We start from the raw sequence: 16,625 nt of genomic DNA on the forward strand, positions 1-16,625 counted from the left end.
TAAATTTGTAAAATTTGCAAATCTGGTTTATGCTTTGTCATTATTATGGTGTATGGAGTGTAAACTGATGTGGGGAAAAACTAATTTAAAGCAGTTTAACATAACGCTGCAACAAAACAAAATGTGAAAAAAAAATTAAGGGGTATGAATACTTTTGCAAGGCACTGTATATTGTGCATAAATGACAATTTTATGCTGGCTTTTGCTGTAGAAATACATTTAAACATTGAGATATTTGTTTATGTGTGTCCAAAGTGAGAGCCAAGGTCTGGAACCCATCTGTATTGCTCTGGGTGAGAACAACACAGTCTGGGCATTGGATACCAGCGGCAACTTATGGTTCAGAACGGGGGTCACGGCTAAAAACCCCCAGGGTGAAGATGACCACTGGTGGCAGGTACATATATGTAACATACAACACATGCACAGTACATCCTCTCCTCTAGCTGGTCAGATTTTCTACTTGTATGGTGTTTTTATCACCCTTTCTGTTGATGAATCACACATTTTGTGTATAAATGCTAATTGTTCTCAAAGCTCTGAAATGTTTCAGATTTAACAGAAGACTGACCATCTTTTTTGTCTTCGTTACTGCATTTAGGTAAGCATCACAGACTATGTGGTGTTTGATCAGGGCAGTCTATTCCAGACTCTGATCCAAGCCACACAGACTGTCGCCACAGCCACAAGAGCTCCGGTTGAGCGGGTTGCTGAACGTCTGCGTGTGGCCTTCCTTTCCCAGCACTCCCAGTGCCAACCTAGCCTCATCAGTGTCAGCACCAATGGCGTGTGGATTGCTTCAGGACGCAACGAGTTTCACGTTGCCAAAGGCAGCCTCATTGGTATGACACAATGAGAAACATGGTGATTTATAACTGAAATATGCTTCCCTATTGACTGAGGACCTTTTGAATGGTTCTTGTTTGAAAAGTGATGTTCATCTTAATGCAGGGACATTTTGGAAGAGTGTTGTACCCAGAGGAACAGCCTCTGCTACAAAATGGGCCTTTGTGTTCTCCTCTGCTGTTCCAGCGAAAGAAGGTGTGTAGAAATTCTGTCTTCCTCTTTACATTCACACCCGTGCAGTACCTGTTGTCATGCAGAAAGCAATTAAATATGATTGTACACAATTGTTCATCCTGCTGATGTCTCCACAGGGAGTTTCCTATGGTTAGGTCAGAGCAGGAAAGACCTGTTCTGTATCTGGGACCAAGACCTCCAGATGAGGCCCTTCACTATACAGTTTCCCCCAGATGTAGAGATGGTGCAGCTCTCTGCCTGTCGTGACGCTCTGTGGGGTTTAGACCACTATGGCCGTGTCCACATCCGCACTTTATCAGCCAGTTGCTCTACAGGAATGCACTGGACATTACTGGACCTCAGCCAGCTTGGTGAGAGAATTTTCTTTCCATTAACAATGGTTTTATCAGTGGATCACATGCCGGCTAAATTTAAACTCTTGTAATGTGAGAACATGAATCCAAGGACACAAAAAAAAGTTAGAATGAAGAAAATAATTAGCATTTGTGCCATTGGTTTCATGAAAATTAAGCACCCCCATTCTCATTACATGTTTTTTTGTCATCGGTATCATTAGTAGTAAAACAAATTTGATAATTTACCATTTAAATAATCTTTAATCTTTCTTTACATTATGGTACAAAGGTTTGGGGTCAGTAAGATGTTGCTCACCTAGCTACATGTATTTGAGATATACTAAAATTAGTTAAAAAAAAAAGTATATACACTACCAGTCAAAAGTTTTTGAACGGTAAGATTTTTAATGTTTTTTTAAAGAAGTCTCTTCTGCTCACCAAGCCTGTATTTATTTGATCTAAAGTACAGCAAAAACAGTACAATTTTTTTTTTAAATTTACTATTTAAAAGAACTGTTTTCTATTTGAATATTTTTTAAATGTAATTTATTCCTGTGATTTCAAAGCTGAATTTTAGCATCATTACTCCAGTCACATTATCTTTCAGAAATCATTCTAATATTCTGATTTGCTGCTCAAAAACATTATCTTTATTATTATTAATGCCCAATTGTAAGTCGCTTTGGATAAAAGCGTCTGCCAAATAAATAAATGTAAATGTAATGTAAATGTATTATGTTGAAAACAGCTAAGTAGAATTTGTCAGGTTTCTTTGATGAATAGAAAGTTCAGAAGAACAGCATTTATCTAAAATAGAAATCCTTAAATGATTATAAAAACATTATAAATATCTTTATCATCACTTTTGATCAATTTAAAGCGTCCTTGCTAAATAAAAGTATTAATTTATATAATTGTGAGTTTGTTTCTCACAAGTCTTACTTTTTTTCTTGCAGTGGCAAGTTTTTGTCTTGCAATTCTGACTTTTTTTCTCGCAACTGCGAGTTTGTTTCTCACAATTCTGACTTTTTTTCTTGCAATGGCAAGTTTTTGTCTTACAATTCTGACTTTTTTTCTTGCAATGGCAAGTTTTTGTCTTGCAATTCTGACTTTTTTTCTTGCAATGGCAAGTTTTTGTCTTGCAATTCTGACTTTTTTTTCTCGCAACTGCGAGTTTGTTTCTCACAATTCTGACTTTTTTTCTTGCAATGGCAAGTTTTTGTCTTGCAATTCTGACTTTTTTTCTCGCAGTTGCGAGATTGTTTCTCACAATTCTATTTTTCTCAGAATTGTGAAATATAGACTCGGAATTACGAGTTATAAAGTCCATTTCTGAGGAGGAAAAAATGTTTAACAGAATTGCAAGTTTATATCACACAATTCTGAATTTATTTCTCAGAATTGCAAGTTTATATCTCGCAATTGTGACTTTGTAACTCGCAATTGCTACTTCTGATTTTTTTTTTTTACTTCTGAAAAATTCTGAATTTTTTCTCGCAATTGCGAGTTTATATTACGCAATTCTGACTTTTTTCTTGCAATTGCTACTTATCTTAAAATGCTGACTTTTTTCTCGCAATTGCGAGTTTATATTATGCAATTCTGACTTTATTTCTCAAAATTGCGAGTTTATATTACACAATTCTAAAAAAAAATCAGAATTGTGAGTTTGTATCATGCAATTCTGAGAAAACAGTCAGAATTGTGGGAAGTCGCAATAGCCTTTTTTAACCTTTTTTGTTATTCAGTGGCGGAAATGGGCTTCCATAAATGAGAATTTGTGGGGGGGTTATGTGTTTCATTTTCATAAAAAAATAAAGCAACAATGCAAAAAGACATTTTTATTAAATCATTTTTGTTTGTACTAACTTGTAATTTGACCTGGACATATTTTCGACATGTTATGTAAGGTTCAATTCAATTAAATTCAATTCAATACCAATCTGTTATTTTCTATTTATGTATTTATTTATTTTTATTTTACTAATAACTGAAATAATTCTTGCAAAAAAGTCTTTGGACATTAGGAGAGTGATTTTTTTTTTTTTTTTTTTTTGCTTGTTTGCATTCAGTCACGTATGCATTAGATTGCACGTAATAGTTGTCCTTATGATAATGTGTCTGACACATGATTTAAATAATTTGCTCAAATGTCGCTGCTCCTCAAGGTCTCAAGTGCCAAATACACAGGTCATGTGTGACGGAATGATGCGTGATGGGCATACCTTGCTGAGGACCCTCTCCTGTTTCTCCTAGTTCAGATTACCATGTCTCCTGGCTGTCCACATGGCCTGTCGCTGACCTACTTCTGTCAAATTCATACATAACCAGCCCACTCCCACTTCCACAGAAGCTTTACTCCTACAAAAAACACTTAGCTTTCACTTTCATGTCTTACTTTCCATTTCTCGGAATGTTGGGCTTCCAGCAGGTTAAAATAGCAAGCCATGGTTTTGTGTATCAAAGCCGTCTGTTGCCAAGGGGTGCTGTTTATATTTTTAATTCAAGCAGGTGGTTCTTGCATAACACATGTTTTGTAATAAAGCCGGTAAGCTAACTATCAAAGGTCATGGGAGGAAGAGCGCAATCCTTTAGTATTGAATATTGCAGAGATTAGGCTTTAGGAATGCATTAAACACACATTTAATCAGTGAATTTGGTAACAAGACACAAGTACACAAGTTCACAAATGCAATCAGTGCAGCTTTCCATTGAAATGACAATGCAGGCTGATCTAATCTGATTACATCAGACATATTTTAATTACATGGCTTGCACTTCAGCGCAGTCAATGTAAGGCGTTTGTTTATCGAGCACAAGTGTGTGTTTTGTGTCTGTGTGTACGTGTGTTTGTGATGTGACAGGACGGAGACACAAATAGGCAGAGCCATGTGATGGAACAGCTGTAGCCCTGTCCGTCTCGGGTTGTTTTCGTGTGGGCGGCAATGTGAAAGACGAGTCAGGGGCTAGTCCTGGATCTATGAGCATTTTTAGATTGGGTACAGACTAGGCACATGATGTTTTCAGTGTTTTTAAACTCAGGCCTATGGACCAAGTCTCAGAGAGGGTTATAGGAGTTCATTTAGTGTAATAAAGTGTCTTGAAATACTGGTTCTTTAGTGTCTAGATGAACCTTGTTCTGTGTTACGTGTGCTGTGGCATTTGTTCTTGTACATTTGTCTCGTTTCAGGAAAACTCTTAGAATACTACAAAAGAAAAAACACTAACGGCTTAGAAAAAGGCCATCCATTGAACTGATGCGTCAGCTTTGCTTTATCTTGTTCTGTTGGTAATGAATCAGCACAGTGTGTAAAGAGCTCTTGCGGCCAAAGGCCACGGGTGTGACGACATCTAAGCAATCTGTTGTTTTTATTCATTGTGTTCATCAGACACTCACAACGTTTTTTATGCATTGATTTAGTAGATAGGTGTGTTTCGTACTATCTAACCCAGTGAAAGAATGTGAAACAGCACATCAATAGAAGAAGTCAATTTCAAGTTTTCTGTTTTTCAGTTTTGCACTGGGTGACAGTTATATTCAAAGAACTTTTTTGGCATCTGCAAAAAAGAAAAAGTATATTATTTGTTTGAAAAACAGAAAGTGTCAACAGTACTGTATATATTTCTATAAACACTACTATTCAAAAGTTTGAGGTTGGTAAGATTTTTGAAAGATGTCTCATATTTTCTGCATTTACTTGATCAAAAAATACACTGCCGTTCAAAAGTTTAGGAACAGTAAGATTAATGTTTTGTAAAGACGTTTCTTCTGCTCATCAAGGCTGCACTTATTTGATCAAAAATACAGAAAGAAAACTGTAATATTGTGAAATATTATTACAATTTAAAATAACAGCTTTCCGTTTTAATATACTGTAAAGTATTATTTATTCCTCTGATGGCAAAGCTGAATTTTCAGCATCTTTACTGCAGTCTTCAGTGTCACATGACTCTTGAAAAAATATTCCAATATGCTGACGTAGTGCTTAAGAAACATTTCTTATTATCAGTGTTGAAAATGTTTGTAAAGTTGTACAGCATTTATTTAACATATGTGACCCTGGACCACAAAACCAGTCTTAAGTCGCTGGGGTATGTTTGTAGCAATAGCCAAAAATGCATTGTATGGGTCAAAATGATTGATTTTTCTTTTATGCCAAAAATCATTAGGAAATTAAGTAAAAATCATGTTCCATGAAGATTTTTTTGTAAGATTTCTACTATAAATATATCAAAATGTAATTTTTTAGTAATATGCATTGTTAAGAACTTAATTTGGACAACTTTAAAGGTGATTTTCTCAATATTTTGATTTTTTTGCACCCTCAGATTCCAGATTTTCAAATAGATGTATCTCGGCCAAATATTGTCCAATCCTAACAAACTATATATCAATAGAAAGCTTATTTATTGCATAAATGCAATTTATACATTTATTGCATAAATGCATTTGATGCATACATCTCAGTTTTGTAAAATTTAACCTTATGACTGGTTTTGTGGTCCAGGGTCACATATATATTTTTTGTAAAATTAGAAATGTTTTACTGTGACTTGATCCTTTTAATGCATTTCTTTAAAAAATGGTAACACTTTACAATAAGGTTCATTAGTTAACAACTTCAGTTAACATGACAAGGAGCAATACTTCTACAGCATTTATTTATCTTTGTTAATTTCAGCATTTACTAACGCATTATGGCAATCACAAGTTGTGCTTGCTAAAATTAGTTAATGCACGGTGAACTAACAAGAACAAACAACGAACAACTGTATTTTCATTAAGTAACATTAGCAAAGATTAATAAATACTGTAATAAATGTATTGTTCATTGTTTGTTCATGTTAGTTAACACATTAACTAACTTTAACTAATGGAATATCATTGTAAAGTGTTCCCAAATAAATAAATAAATTAAAAATCTTAATGACCTCAAAATGTTAAGCGGTAGTGTAAATATTAAATCAGTGTGCCTTGATTATATATATTGCTTAGTAGATATCTAATCATACTGTGAAATGAATACTGTCATGGAAAGTGTTTGCAGTCGATATGAGCTGTAAACAAAGGAGAGAATGTGTGCTAGTGTATCACATGTTATGTTGAGATTTGCTATCTAAGTCCTCAACAAAACCCTCATTACGTACCGTGACGTATAAATGTCATTTCAAGGTTTCTCTATCATATCATAGTGTACAGACAAGACCTCTGTCCAGTTTTAGATTCTCCCCACAGTCCTACTGCTTACTAAAGAGTCTGGAAAAATGGCCAGGATGTCCTTGACATATACATTAGTGAAATAGTGCTAGATGTGATGTATGGTGTAGAGCTTAACTCAGACACCTTACACAAGGTCACAGTCTGTTTTGTCAGTCATCGTCAGATGGATTGTGTTGGTTGAATATTTCCAGGTACAGTAAGTCATTTAAGGAATTTCGATACATGAAATGTTTAATAAACTTATTTGATGTTGTTTACAGACTGAATATGACCAATTATATGGTTTACGATAAAAGGTGTGGTGTTTTCGAAGTGATACAGGTTTTGGTTGACGGAAAAATCCTTTAGCCTGACTCTTACATTAATGGGATGTTCATTCTCTGAATCTCTCAAGTGCCAATCATATTTCATTGAATATCATAGTAACCTGGGAAATCCCCCTTTTGCTCTTTCTGTTACTCTCTCACAGGACACGTGAAGTTTCTCAGTTTGTCTTGTGGCAGTCAGAATGTTTGGGCGTGTGATAGTAATGGAATGGTGTATTTTCGGGTTGGAACTCATCCTTTGAACCCCAGCATGATGCTCCCTGCCTGGATCTGCATCGAATCTCCCGAACAGGTAAAAAAGCATTTGACATGACTGTATTGGCTGCAAAACTGTAATGTCATTTTAGCTCATACACAAGCTTACATCCGGTTTAAATACTCTAATGTTCAAACATTTGGGATCAGTAAGATTTATTTGAAAAGAAATTAATACCTCTATTCAGCAAAAATATATTACATTGATTAAAAGTGACAGTAAATTAGGATTAGTATTGATGTTAAAGGATTAGTTCACTTCCAGAATAAAAAAAATCCTGAAAATGTAGGGTGTGTTCACACTTGTAGTTCAGTTTGTTTGGTTTATTTGGTCTGGACCAAAAAGGAAAATGATACATTTGGCCCTGGTCCGCTTAGTGTTCACACTGGCATTTTTGACAACGAACCTAAAGATACCGAACCCAAAGGCATAGTGATACATCCACAACCTGAACATATATTTCGTGACGGAACTCGGCGAACACTCTAAACAAAAGGAAAATGTGCGTTTGACTTAAAGCGGAGCTGAACAGACCGATCAGCCGAACGCACCTGTTCCTTTTGTTTAGAGTGTTCACTGAGTTCCGTCACGAAATACACCTAATGCCGTCTGCTGGACTAAGCACGCATTCGTTGTGTGTATATGATTTAAATTTTTACCAAATTCACAAAGAGCTCATAAAAGACACTTTACCTCCTCTTTGCTCCACATTTGCCCTCTGCTCATTTACATTTACTCAAATGAACCGTACCAGAGTTTGTTTGGAAGCAAACCGAGACCCCTCTTTTTAGCGATCTCGGTCTGCTTGTTTGGTACGTACCAGGGTTCGGGTGGCATCATTCACACTTACTCAAATGAACCGTACTAACAGAGCAGTTGCACCAGAATTGTTTGGAAGCGAACCGAGACCCATCTTTTTAGCTATATTGGTCTGCTTGTTTGGTGCTTACCAGGGTTCGGATGGCATCGTTCACACTCACTCGAATGAACCGTACTAACAGAGCAATCCCACCAGAGTTTGTTTGGAAGTGAACCGAGACCCATCTTTTTAGTGGTCTCGGTCAGCTTTTTTGGTGTGCACCAGGGTTCAGATGGCAGTGTTCACACTTACTCAAATAAATCGTACTAACAGAGCAATTGCACAAGAGTTTGTTTGGAAGCGAACTGAGAGCTATCTTTTTAGTGATCTCGGTCTACTTGTTCGGTGCGCACCAGGGTTGGGATGGCATTGTTCACACTTACTCAAATGAACCGTACTAACAGAGCAATCGCACCAGAGTTTGTTTGGAAGCGAACTGAGAGCTATCTTTTTAGCGATCTCGGTCCACTTGTTTGGTGCGCACCAGGGTTCGGATGGCATTGTTCACACTTACTCAAATGAACCGTACTAACAGAGCAATCGCACCAGAGTTTGTTTGGAAGCGAACTGAGACCTATCTTTTTAGCGATCTCGGTCTGCTTGTTTGGTGCGCACCAGGGTTCGGATGGCATTGTTCACACTTACTCAAATGAACCGTACTAACAGAGCAATCGCACCAGAGTTTGTTTGGAAGCGAACTGAGACCTATCTTTTTAGCGATCTCGGTCCACTTGTTTGGTGCGCACCAGGGTTCGGATGGCATTGTTCACACTTACTCAAATGAACCGTACTAACAGAGCAATCGCACCAGAGTTTGTTTGGAAGCGAACTGAAACCTATCTTTTTAGCGATCTCGGTCCACTTGTTTGGTGCGCACCAGGGTTCGGATGGCATTGTTCACACTTACTCAAATGAACCGTACTAACAGAGCAATCGCACCAGAGTTTGTTTGGAAGCGAACTGAGACCTATCTTTTTAGCGATCTCGGTCTGCTTGTTTGGTGCGCACCAGGGTTCGGATGGTATTGTTCACACTTACTCAAATGAACCGTACTAACAGAGCAATCGCACCAGAGTTTGTTTGGAAGCGAACTGAGAGCTATCTTTTTAGCGATCTCGGTCCACTTGTTTGGTGCGCACCAGGGTTCGGATGGTATTGTTCACACTTACTCAAATGAACCGTACTAACAGAGCAATCGCACCAGAGTTTGTTTGGAAGCGAACTGAGACCTATCTTTTTAGCGATCTCGGTCTGCTTGTTTGGTGCGCACCAGGGTTGGGATGGCATTGTTCACACTTACTCAAATGAACCGTACTAACAGAGCAATCGCACCAGAGTTTGTTTGGAAGCAAACTGAGAGCTATCTTTTTAGCGATCTCGGTCCACTTGTTTGGTGCGCACCAGGGTTCGGATGGCATTGTTCACACTTACTCAAATGAACCGTACTAACAGAGCAATCGCACCAGAGTTTGTTTGGAACCGAACTGAGACCTATCTTTTTAGCGATCTCGGTCTGCTTGTTTGGTTTGCATCTGGGTTTGGATGGCAGTGTTCACACTTACTCAAATGAACCGTACTAACAGAGCAATCGCATCAGAGTTAGTTTGAAAGCAAACCCAGACCCATCTTTTTAGTGGTCTCTGTCCACTTGTTTGGTCCGCACCAGGGTTTGGATGGCATCATTCACACTTACTCAAATGAACCGTACTAACAGAGCAATCGCACCAGAGTTTGTTTGGAAGCGAACTGAGACCTATCTTTTTAGCGATCTCGGTCCACTTGTTTGGTGCGCACCAGGGTTGGGATGGCATTGTTCACACTTACTCAAATGAACCGTACTAACAGAGCAATCGCACCAGAGTTTGTTTGGAAGCGAACTGAGACCTATCTTTTTAGCGATCTCGGTCTGCTTGTTTGGTGCGCACCAGGGTTGGGATGGCATTGTTCACACTTACTCAAATGAACCGTACTAACAGAGCAATCGCACCAGAGTTTGTTTGGAAGCGAACTGAGACCTATCTTTTTAGCGATCTCGGTCCACTTGTTTGGTCCGCACCAGGGTTTGGATGGCATCATTCACACTTACTCAAATGAACCGTACTAACAGAGCAATCGCACCAGAGTTTGTTTGGAAGCGAACTGAGACCTATCTTTTTAGCGATCTCGGTCTGCTTGTTTGGTGCGCACCAGGGTTGGGATGGCATTGTTCACACTTACTCAAATGAACCGTACTAACAGAGCAATCGCACCAGAGTTTGTTTGGAAGCAAACTGAGAGCTATCTTTTTAGCGATCTCGGTCCACTTGTTTGGTGCGCACCAGGGTTCGGATGGCATTGTTCACACTTACTCAAATGAACCGTACTAACAGAGCAATCGCACCAGAGTTTGTTTGGAACCGAACTGAGACCTATCTTTTTAGCGATCTCGGTCTGCTTGTTTGGTTTGCATCTGGGTTTGGATGGCAGTGTTCACACTTACTCAAATGAACCGTACTAACAGAGCAATCGCATCAGAGTTAGTTTGAAAGCGAACCCAGACCCATCTTTTTAGTGGTCTCTGTCCACTTGTTTGGTCCGCACCAGGGTTTGGATGGCATCATTCACACTTACTCAAATGAACCGTACTAACAGAGCAATCACACCAGAGTTTGTTTGAAAGCAGACCCAGACCCATCTTTTTAGCGGTCTCGGTCTGCTTGTTTGGTGCACATCAGGGTTCGGATGGCAGCGTTCACACTTACTCAAACCGCACTAACAGAGCAATCGCACCAGGGTTTGTTTTAATCAAACCAAAAATGACAAGTTTGAACATACTTCATACTCACCCCCATGTCATCCAAGATGTTCATGTCTTTCTTTCTTCAGTCGAAAATAAATGAAGAAACATTCTGGGATTTTTCTCCATATAGTAGACTTCAATAGGAATCAACGGGTTGAGGGTCCAAATTGCAGTTTCAATGCAGCTTCAAAGGGCTCTACAGCCAAGGAATAAGGGTCTTGTGCAGCTAAACGATAGGCCATTTTCTGAAAAAAATATCGTCTTGCACTAGCTCGACTTTACGCATTACCTAATCATGTTGGAAAGGTCACACGTGACACAGGTAGAAGTACCGACCCAGTGTTTACAAAGCGAACGCACAAAGAAAGTCAAACGCTCTTTACAAGAAAAGGTAAAGCAACAATGTTGGATGATTTTGAAATTGGAGGAGAAAATGAGATGGAGTTTTTCACCCTACCCTACCCTTCTAAAAACCAGAGTACATGAATATAGACCTAATTGTGCATGACTTTTCTAACATGATTACATAATGCATTAAGTCGCGGAAGCTTATCGCAGAGCTAGTGCAAGATGAGCATTTGTGGTTAAAAAGTATACATTTTATTTTATTTTATTTTTTTACAAAATTACCAATCGTTTTGCTAGATGCGACTGTTATTCACCGGCTGGGATCGTGTAGAGTCCTTTGAAGCTGCATTGAAACTGCTATTTGACCTTCAACCTGTTGATCTCCATTGAAGTCCACTAAATGGAGAAAAGTCATGGAATATTTTCCTCAAAAACCTTAATTTCTCATGTTTTCTTTGAGCAGCCTGCTGGCCTTCATCTGGTGAAAATTCAGACTAGTCCCAATGACCGAATGCTGTGGGCACTGGACAACAGAGGCAATGTGCATGTGCGTGTCGGTATCACTGAGGAGATGCCTGTTGGAACTGCCTGGGAGCACATTCCTGGTATAGCTTCATTACATAATCTCATTCGCTGTTTTTATTATTCTTGTATCAGACTTTATTATTCTTCAACTCACTTTTATAGATGTTTAATTAGAGCCAGAACTTGTATGACTGGTCGTTGGTTCAAGTGTGTTTTTTTCTCTCCAAACTGTAGGACTACAGGCAAGCCAACTGGTTCTTAGTATGAGGACTGCTTGGGTTCGACTTTATAATGGTGAAGTGGCTCGTCGATATGGCATTACAGAGAAGAACCCAGCTGGAGACTACTGGAAGAAGATCCCAGGACTGGTCAGCTGGCTTGCAGGTGAGCATTTAGAGTCGGTTAATGATAAAAAGAAAATCTGCACACGTACAGTTGAGGTCAAAGGTTTACATACACCTTTGCAGAATCTGCAAAATGTTAATTATTTTACCAAAAGAAAGGAAATCAAACAAAATGCATGTTATTTTTTATTTAGTACTGACTTTAATAAATAATTTTACATAAAATACGTTTACATATAGTCCACAGGAGAAATTAATAGTTGAATTTATAAAAATGACCACATCCAAAAGTTTACATACACTTGATTCTTAATACTGTGTTGTTACCTGAATGATCCACGTATTTTTTTTTTTTTTGTTTAGTGATAGTTGTTCATGAGTCCCTTATTTGTCCTGAACAGTTAAACTGCCTGCTGTTCTTCAGAAAAAATTTCCAGGTCCCACAAACTCTGGTTTTTCTAGCAATTTTGTGTATTTGAACCCTTTCCAACAATGACTGTATGATTTTGAGATCCATTTTTCACACTGAGGACAACAGAAGGTTAAAACGCTTGCTGATGCTCCAAAAGGAAAATCGATGCATTAAGAGCTGGGGGTGTAAACTTTTGAACAGAATGAAAATGTGTACATTTTTCTTATTTTGCCTAAATATCATATTTGTTTTCATTTAGTACTGCCCTTTAGACATTACAGAAGATACGTACATGTTTTCCAGATGACAAAATGAGTTTATGAGTTTACATTTACCCTGATATTCAAATTCTAAAAGTTTTCATCCCTTGGTTCTTAATGCATTGGGTTTCCTTTTGGAGCATCAGTAAGCCTTCTGTAATAGTTGCATATGAGTCCCTCAGTTGTCCTCAGTGTGAAAAGATGGATCTCAAAATCATACAGTCATTGTTGGAAAGGGTTCAAATACACAAAAATGCTGAAAAACCAAATAATTTGTGGGACTTTTCAGAAGAACAGGCAATTTAACTGTTCAGGACAAACTAGGAACTCATGAACAACTATCACTAAACAAAAAAACCCCCACAGCTGTGGATCATTCAGGATCATCAAGAATCAAGTGTATGTAAACTTTTGAACAGGGTCAGTTGTATAAATTCAACTATTATTTTCTCTTGTGGACTCTTGTGGATTCTTCTTATTTTTGTAAAATAATGAACATGTTTGCAGATTCTGCAAGGTGTATGTAAACTTTTGACCTCAACTGTAAATGATAAAAACTAACCAAGTAGCTGTCTTTTGCAGTGACCCCGATGGATGAACTGTGGGCAGTTGCTCCTACTGGTGCTCTCAACCAGCGCCTCACCAAGACTCTGCAAAACAATAGGAGCAAAAACCATGGAAACGCGGGTTCTCTGAGTGGAGAGGAGCTGGAGGAAGAGTGGGAGGTGATTTAGATGCCACAATTTGTGTCAAAGCATCCCAGAATCACTGTTCTGTGAAATTTCTTTCTAGGCACTTTACTCATCTATTCTTAAAGGAGTAGTTCACCTAAAATGAAAATGCTGTCATTATTTAGTCACCCTTATGCTGTTCAAAATCTCAGTATATGACGCTCTCTTTTTTTTTTTTTTTTTTTTACCTTTTGCACCTTGTGACTTGAAATTGTTTACCCATTTTGTTTTATCCAGCACAATATTTGTAAAGTTTTAATGTCCACATACACTACCAGTCAAACGTTTTTGAACAGTAAGATTTGTAATGTTTTTTTTTTTTTTTAAGTCAAACCTGCATTTACTTAATCCATATTACAGAAAAAAACTGTAAAATTGTAAAATATTTGTACTATTTAAAATAACTTCTATTTGCTTTTTAGTATCATTACTCCAGTCACATGATCCTTCAGAAATCATTCTAATATTCTGATTTGCTGCTCCAAAAAATTATTATTATGTTGAAAACAGCTGAGTGGAATGTTTTCAGGTTTCTTTAATTAATTTGAATGGTATAGTGTATAATGTTACAAAAGCTTTTTTGTTTCAGATAAATGCTGATCTTTGGATCTTTTTATTCATCAAGGAAACCTGAAAAAATGTACTTTACTGTTTTAAAAATTGATAATATTAATAATAAAAAATTAACAGCAAATCAGCCTATTAGAATGATTTCTGAAGAATCATGGGACACTGAAGATTGGAGTAATGATGCTAAAAATGTAGCTTTGACCACAGGAATAAATTACATTTTTTTATGTATTTAAATAGAAAGCAGTTATTTTAAATAGTAAAAATATTTCTAAATTTTACTGTTTTTGCTTTACTTCGGATCAAATAAATGCAGGCTTGGTGAGCAGAAGAGATTTATTTAAAAAACATTAAAAATCTTACTGTTCAAAAACTTTTGACTGGTAGTGTACACCGTTAGATCTTTTTTTTTTTAACTCACTGATTTAAGAAGGCGGTTCCAATAATACATTATCATTCAAAAATTTAGGATCAGTAACAAATTAAGAAATGAATACTTCCGAGCAAGAAAGCATTAAAGTGATCAAAAGTGACAGTGAAGACATGATTTCAAATATGTATTTTCCATTTAACTTTGTTTATCAAACAATCTCAAAACCAAATGTATCATGGTTTTCACAAAAATATATAGCAGCGCAACAATTTTCAATATTGATAATAAAAATAATGATATGTTTACTCAGCAGCAAATCAGCATATTAGAATGATTTCTGAAGAATCATGTGATACTAAACTAAAGCCTGATGTAATGGCTGCTGAAAATTAAGCTTTGCCATCACAGCAATGAATTATGCTTTAAAATAGATAAAAAAATAGCAAACAGTTATTTTAAATTATACTAATATTTCAGAACATTACTATTTTACTGTTTTTGATTTAAAAAATGCAGCCTTGTTGAGTGTAAGAGAAAAAAAAAATCATACTAACCTTAAACTTTTGAATGGTAGTGTATTCTAATGCACTTTGCTCACAACATAGGGAAATGTTTAATGTGAATCTGTTAATAGCTATGGTCTACTGCTTTAGAAGGATAGATTATGTAAATATCTCTTATGTGACCAAACACCATTTTATTATCATTATAGGTACAGGAAACATATGCTACATTATAGTTCAGACTAACAAACACGAGGGAATTTGGAAAGGCAGTTTTCTTCATGTATATATATCTGATTGTCATGTGAAAGGGAACTAGGCATACGTTGGCTTTAGTTGAGGAAGGGATTGAGCTTTATCTGTAAATACACTTGTACCTTGTTAAATACTTGACAGGAGTAAAATCATGGTAGCATTTGGCACATATCTGTGAGTCGTATAGAGAGCATGGTCTCTGACTTGCCTCTGTCTACACTGTAGTGACGTATTGCAGTTTAATGTGAGGTATTTTAAAAGGACGGTTTGACTTTTAACTCTTAAAACAGAAACTATTTGATCTTGCTACTTGGTTGATAGAATCTATCATAGTCTGTTATGGAAAAATACTGTATATTAATGCTGGGCGGGCATTCTTCATATACGTCCATATAAAGAACGCATCTTGATGAGTAATCTATCATAGATAACTAAATATTAATTCAGTGCTAGGTCTGATGTTTCATTTTCTCTGCTCTCTCTTTAGTGTCTGACTGTGAAGTGTTTGTAAATCTTTCTTTTTGAGATTTTGACACCCCGGTAATGCATCATATGCAGATAGATTGAAATGACCATTCTGCAAGTTGTTTTCGTTATTGGTACGTTTGCCATTGTTTTGGCCTGTTCTGCCCCACTAGTTTCAGTTTTGCACTTTTAGACCATATTGTAAGTCAGATTAAAGTGATAAATGTGGTACACTGGGCATGTAATGCTAAGCCAGTGTGGTTCAAGTGGAGATGCAGCTAAATGTGAACTCACTATGACTTAACATCTGCGGTCTTTAATCCATGCTTAGTCATGACAAACTTCCAAATAAAATGTTTACAGAAAGAGTCACTGTATTTTGTGGTTTATTTGGAACAATGAGATTTTACACTACTAAATGTTCAGATGCACTTGAATTTACTCTGCCGTTTAGATGTTTCACATAAAAGACATTTACATATAGTCCACAAGAGAAGAAAATAGTTGAATTGATAAAAATTACCCTGTTCAAAAGTTTACATACACTTGATTCTTAATACTGTGTTGTTACCCGAATGATCCACAGCTGTTTTTTGTTTTTGTTTAGTGATAGTTGTTCATGAGTCTATTGTTTGTCCTGAACAGTTAAACTGCCTGCTGTTATTCAGAAAAATCCTTCAGGTCCCACAAATTCTTTGATTTTTCAGCATTTGTGTGTATTTGAACCCTTTCCAACAATGACTGTATGATTTTGAGATGCATCTGAGGACAACTGAGGGATCCATATGCAACTATTACAGAAGGTTTAAACGCTCGCTGATGATTCAGAAGGAAACACACTGCATTAAGAGCCAGGTTTGTAAACTTTTGAACAGAATGAATCCTTATTTTGCCTAAGTATCATATTTTTTTCATATAATACTGCCCTTAGGAATCTGAGTTGTCCTCAGTGTGAAAAGGTGGATCTCAAAATCATACAGTCATTGCTAGAAAGGGTTTAAATACACAAAATGCTAAAAAAA

General features: G+C 37.0%; 1 protein-coding gene across 1 annotated transcript in view; it reads left to right on the forward strand.

Moving 5' to 3' along the window:
* The window catches only part of tecpr2 (tectonin beta-propeller repeat containing 2), a 31,970-nt gene extending 15,999 nt beyond the window's left edge, over positions 1-15,971 (forward strand). Inside the window, exons 13-20 of the mRNA XM_073826778.1 lie at positions 256-397; positions 602-842; positions 952-1,041; positions 1,158-1,391; positions 7,067-7,215; positions 11,629-11,770; positions 11,925-12,074; positions 13,289-15,971. Of these exons, the coding sequence (XP_073682879.1) occupies positions 256-397; positions 602-842; positions 952-1,041; positions 1,158-1,391; positions 7,067-7,215; positions 11,629-11,770; positions 11,925-12,074; positions 13,289-13,440 (1,300 nt within the window). The 3' untranslated portion in view covers positions 13,441-15,971. The remainder of the gene's footprint in view (positions 1-255; positions 398-601; positions 843-951; positions 1,042-1,157; positions 1,392-7,066; positions 7,216-11,628; positions 11,771-11,924; positions 12,075-13,288) is intronic.
* Positions 15,972-16,625: the final 654 nt, after the last annotated feature.

Source organism: Garra rufa, chromosome 21 (genome assembly GCF_049309525.1).
Source record: "Garra rufa chromosome 21, GarRuf1.0, whole genome shotgun sequence".
Taxonomy (NCBI): Eukaryota; Metazoa; Chordata; class Actinopteri; order Cypriniformes; family Cyprinidae; genus Garra; species Garra rufa.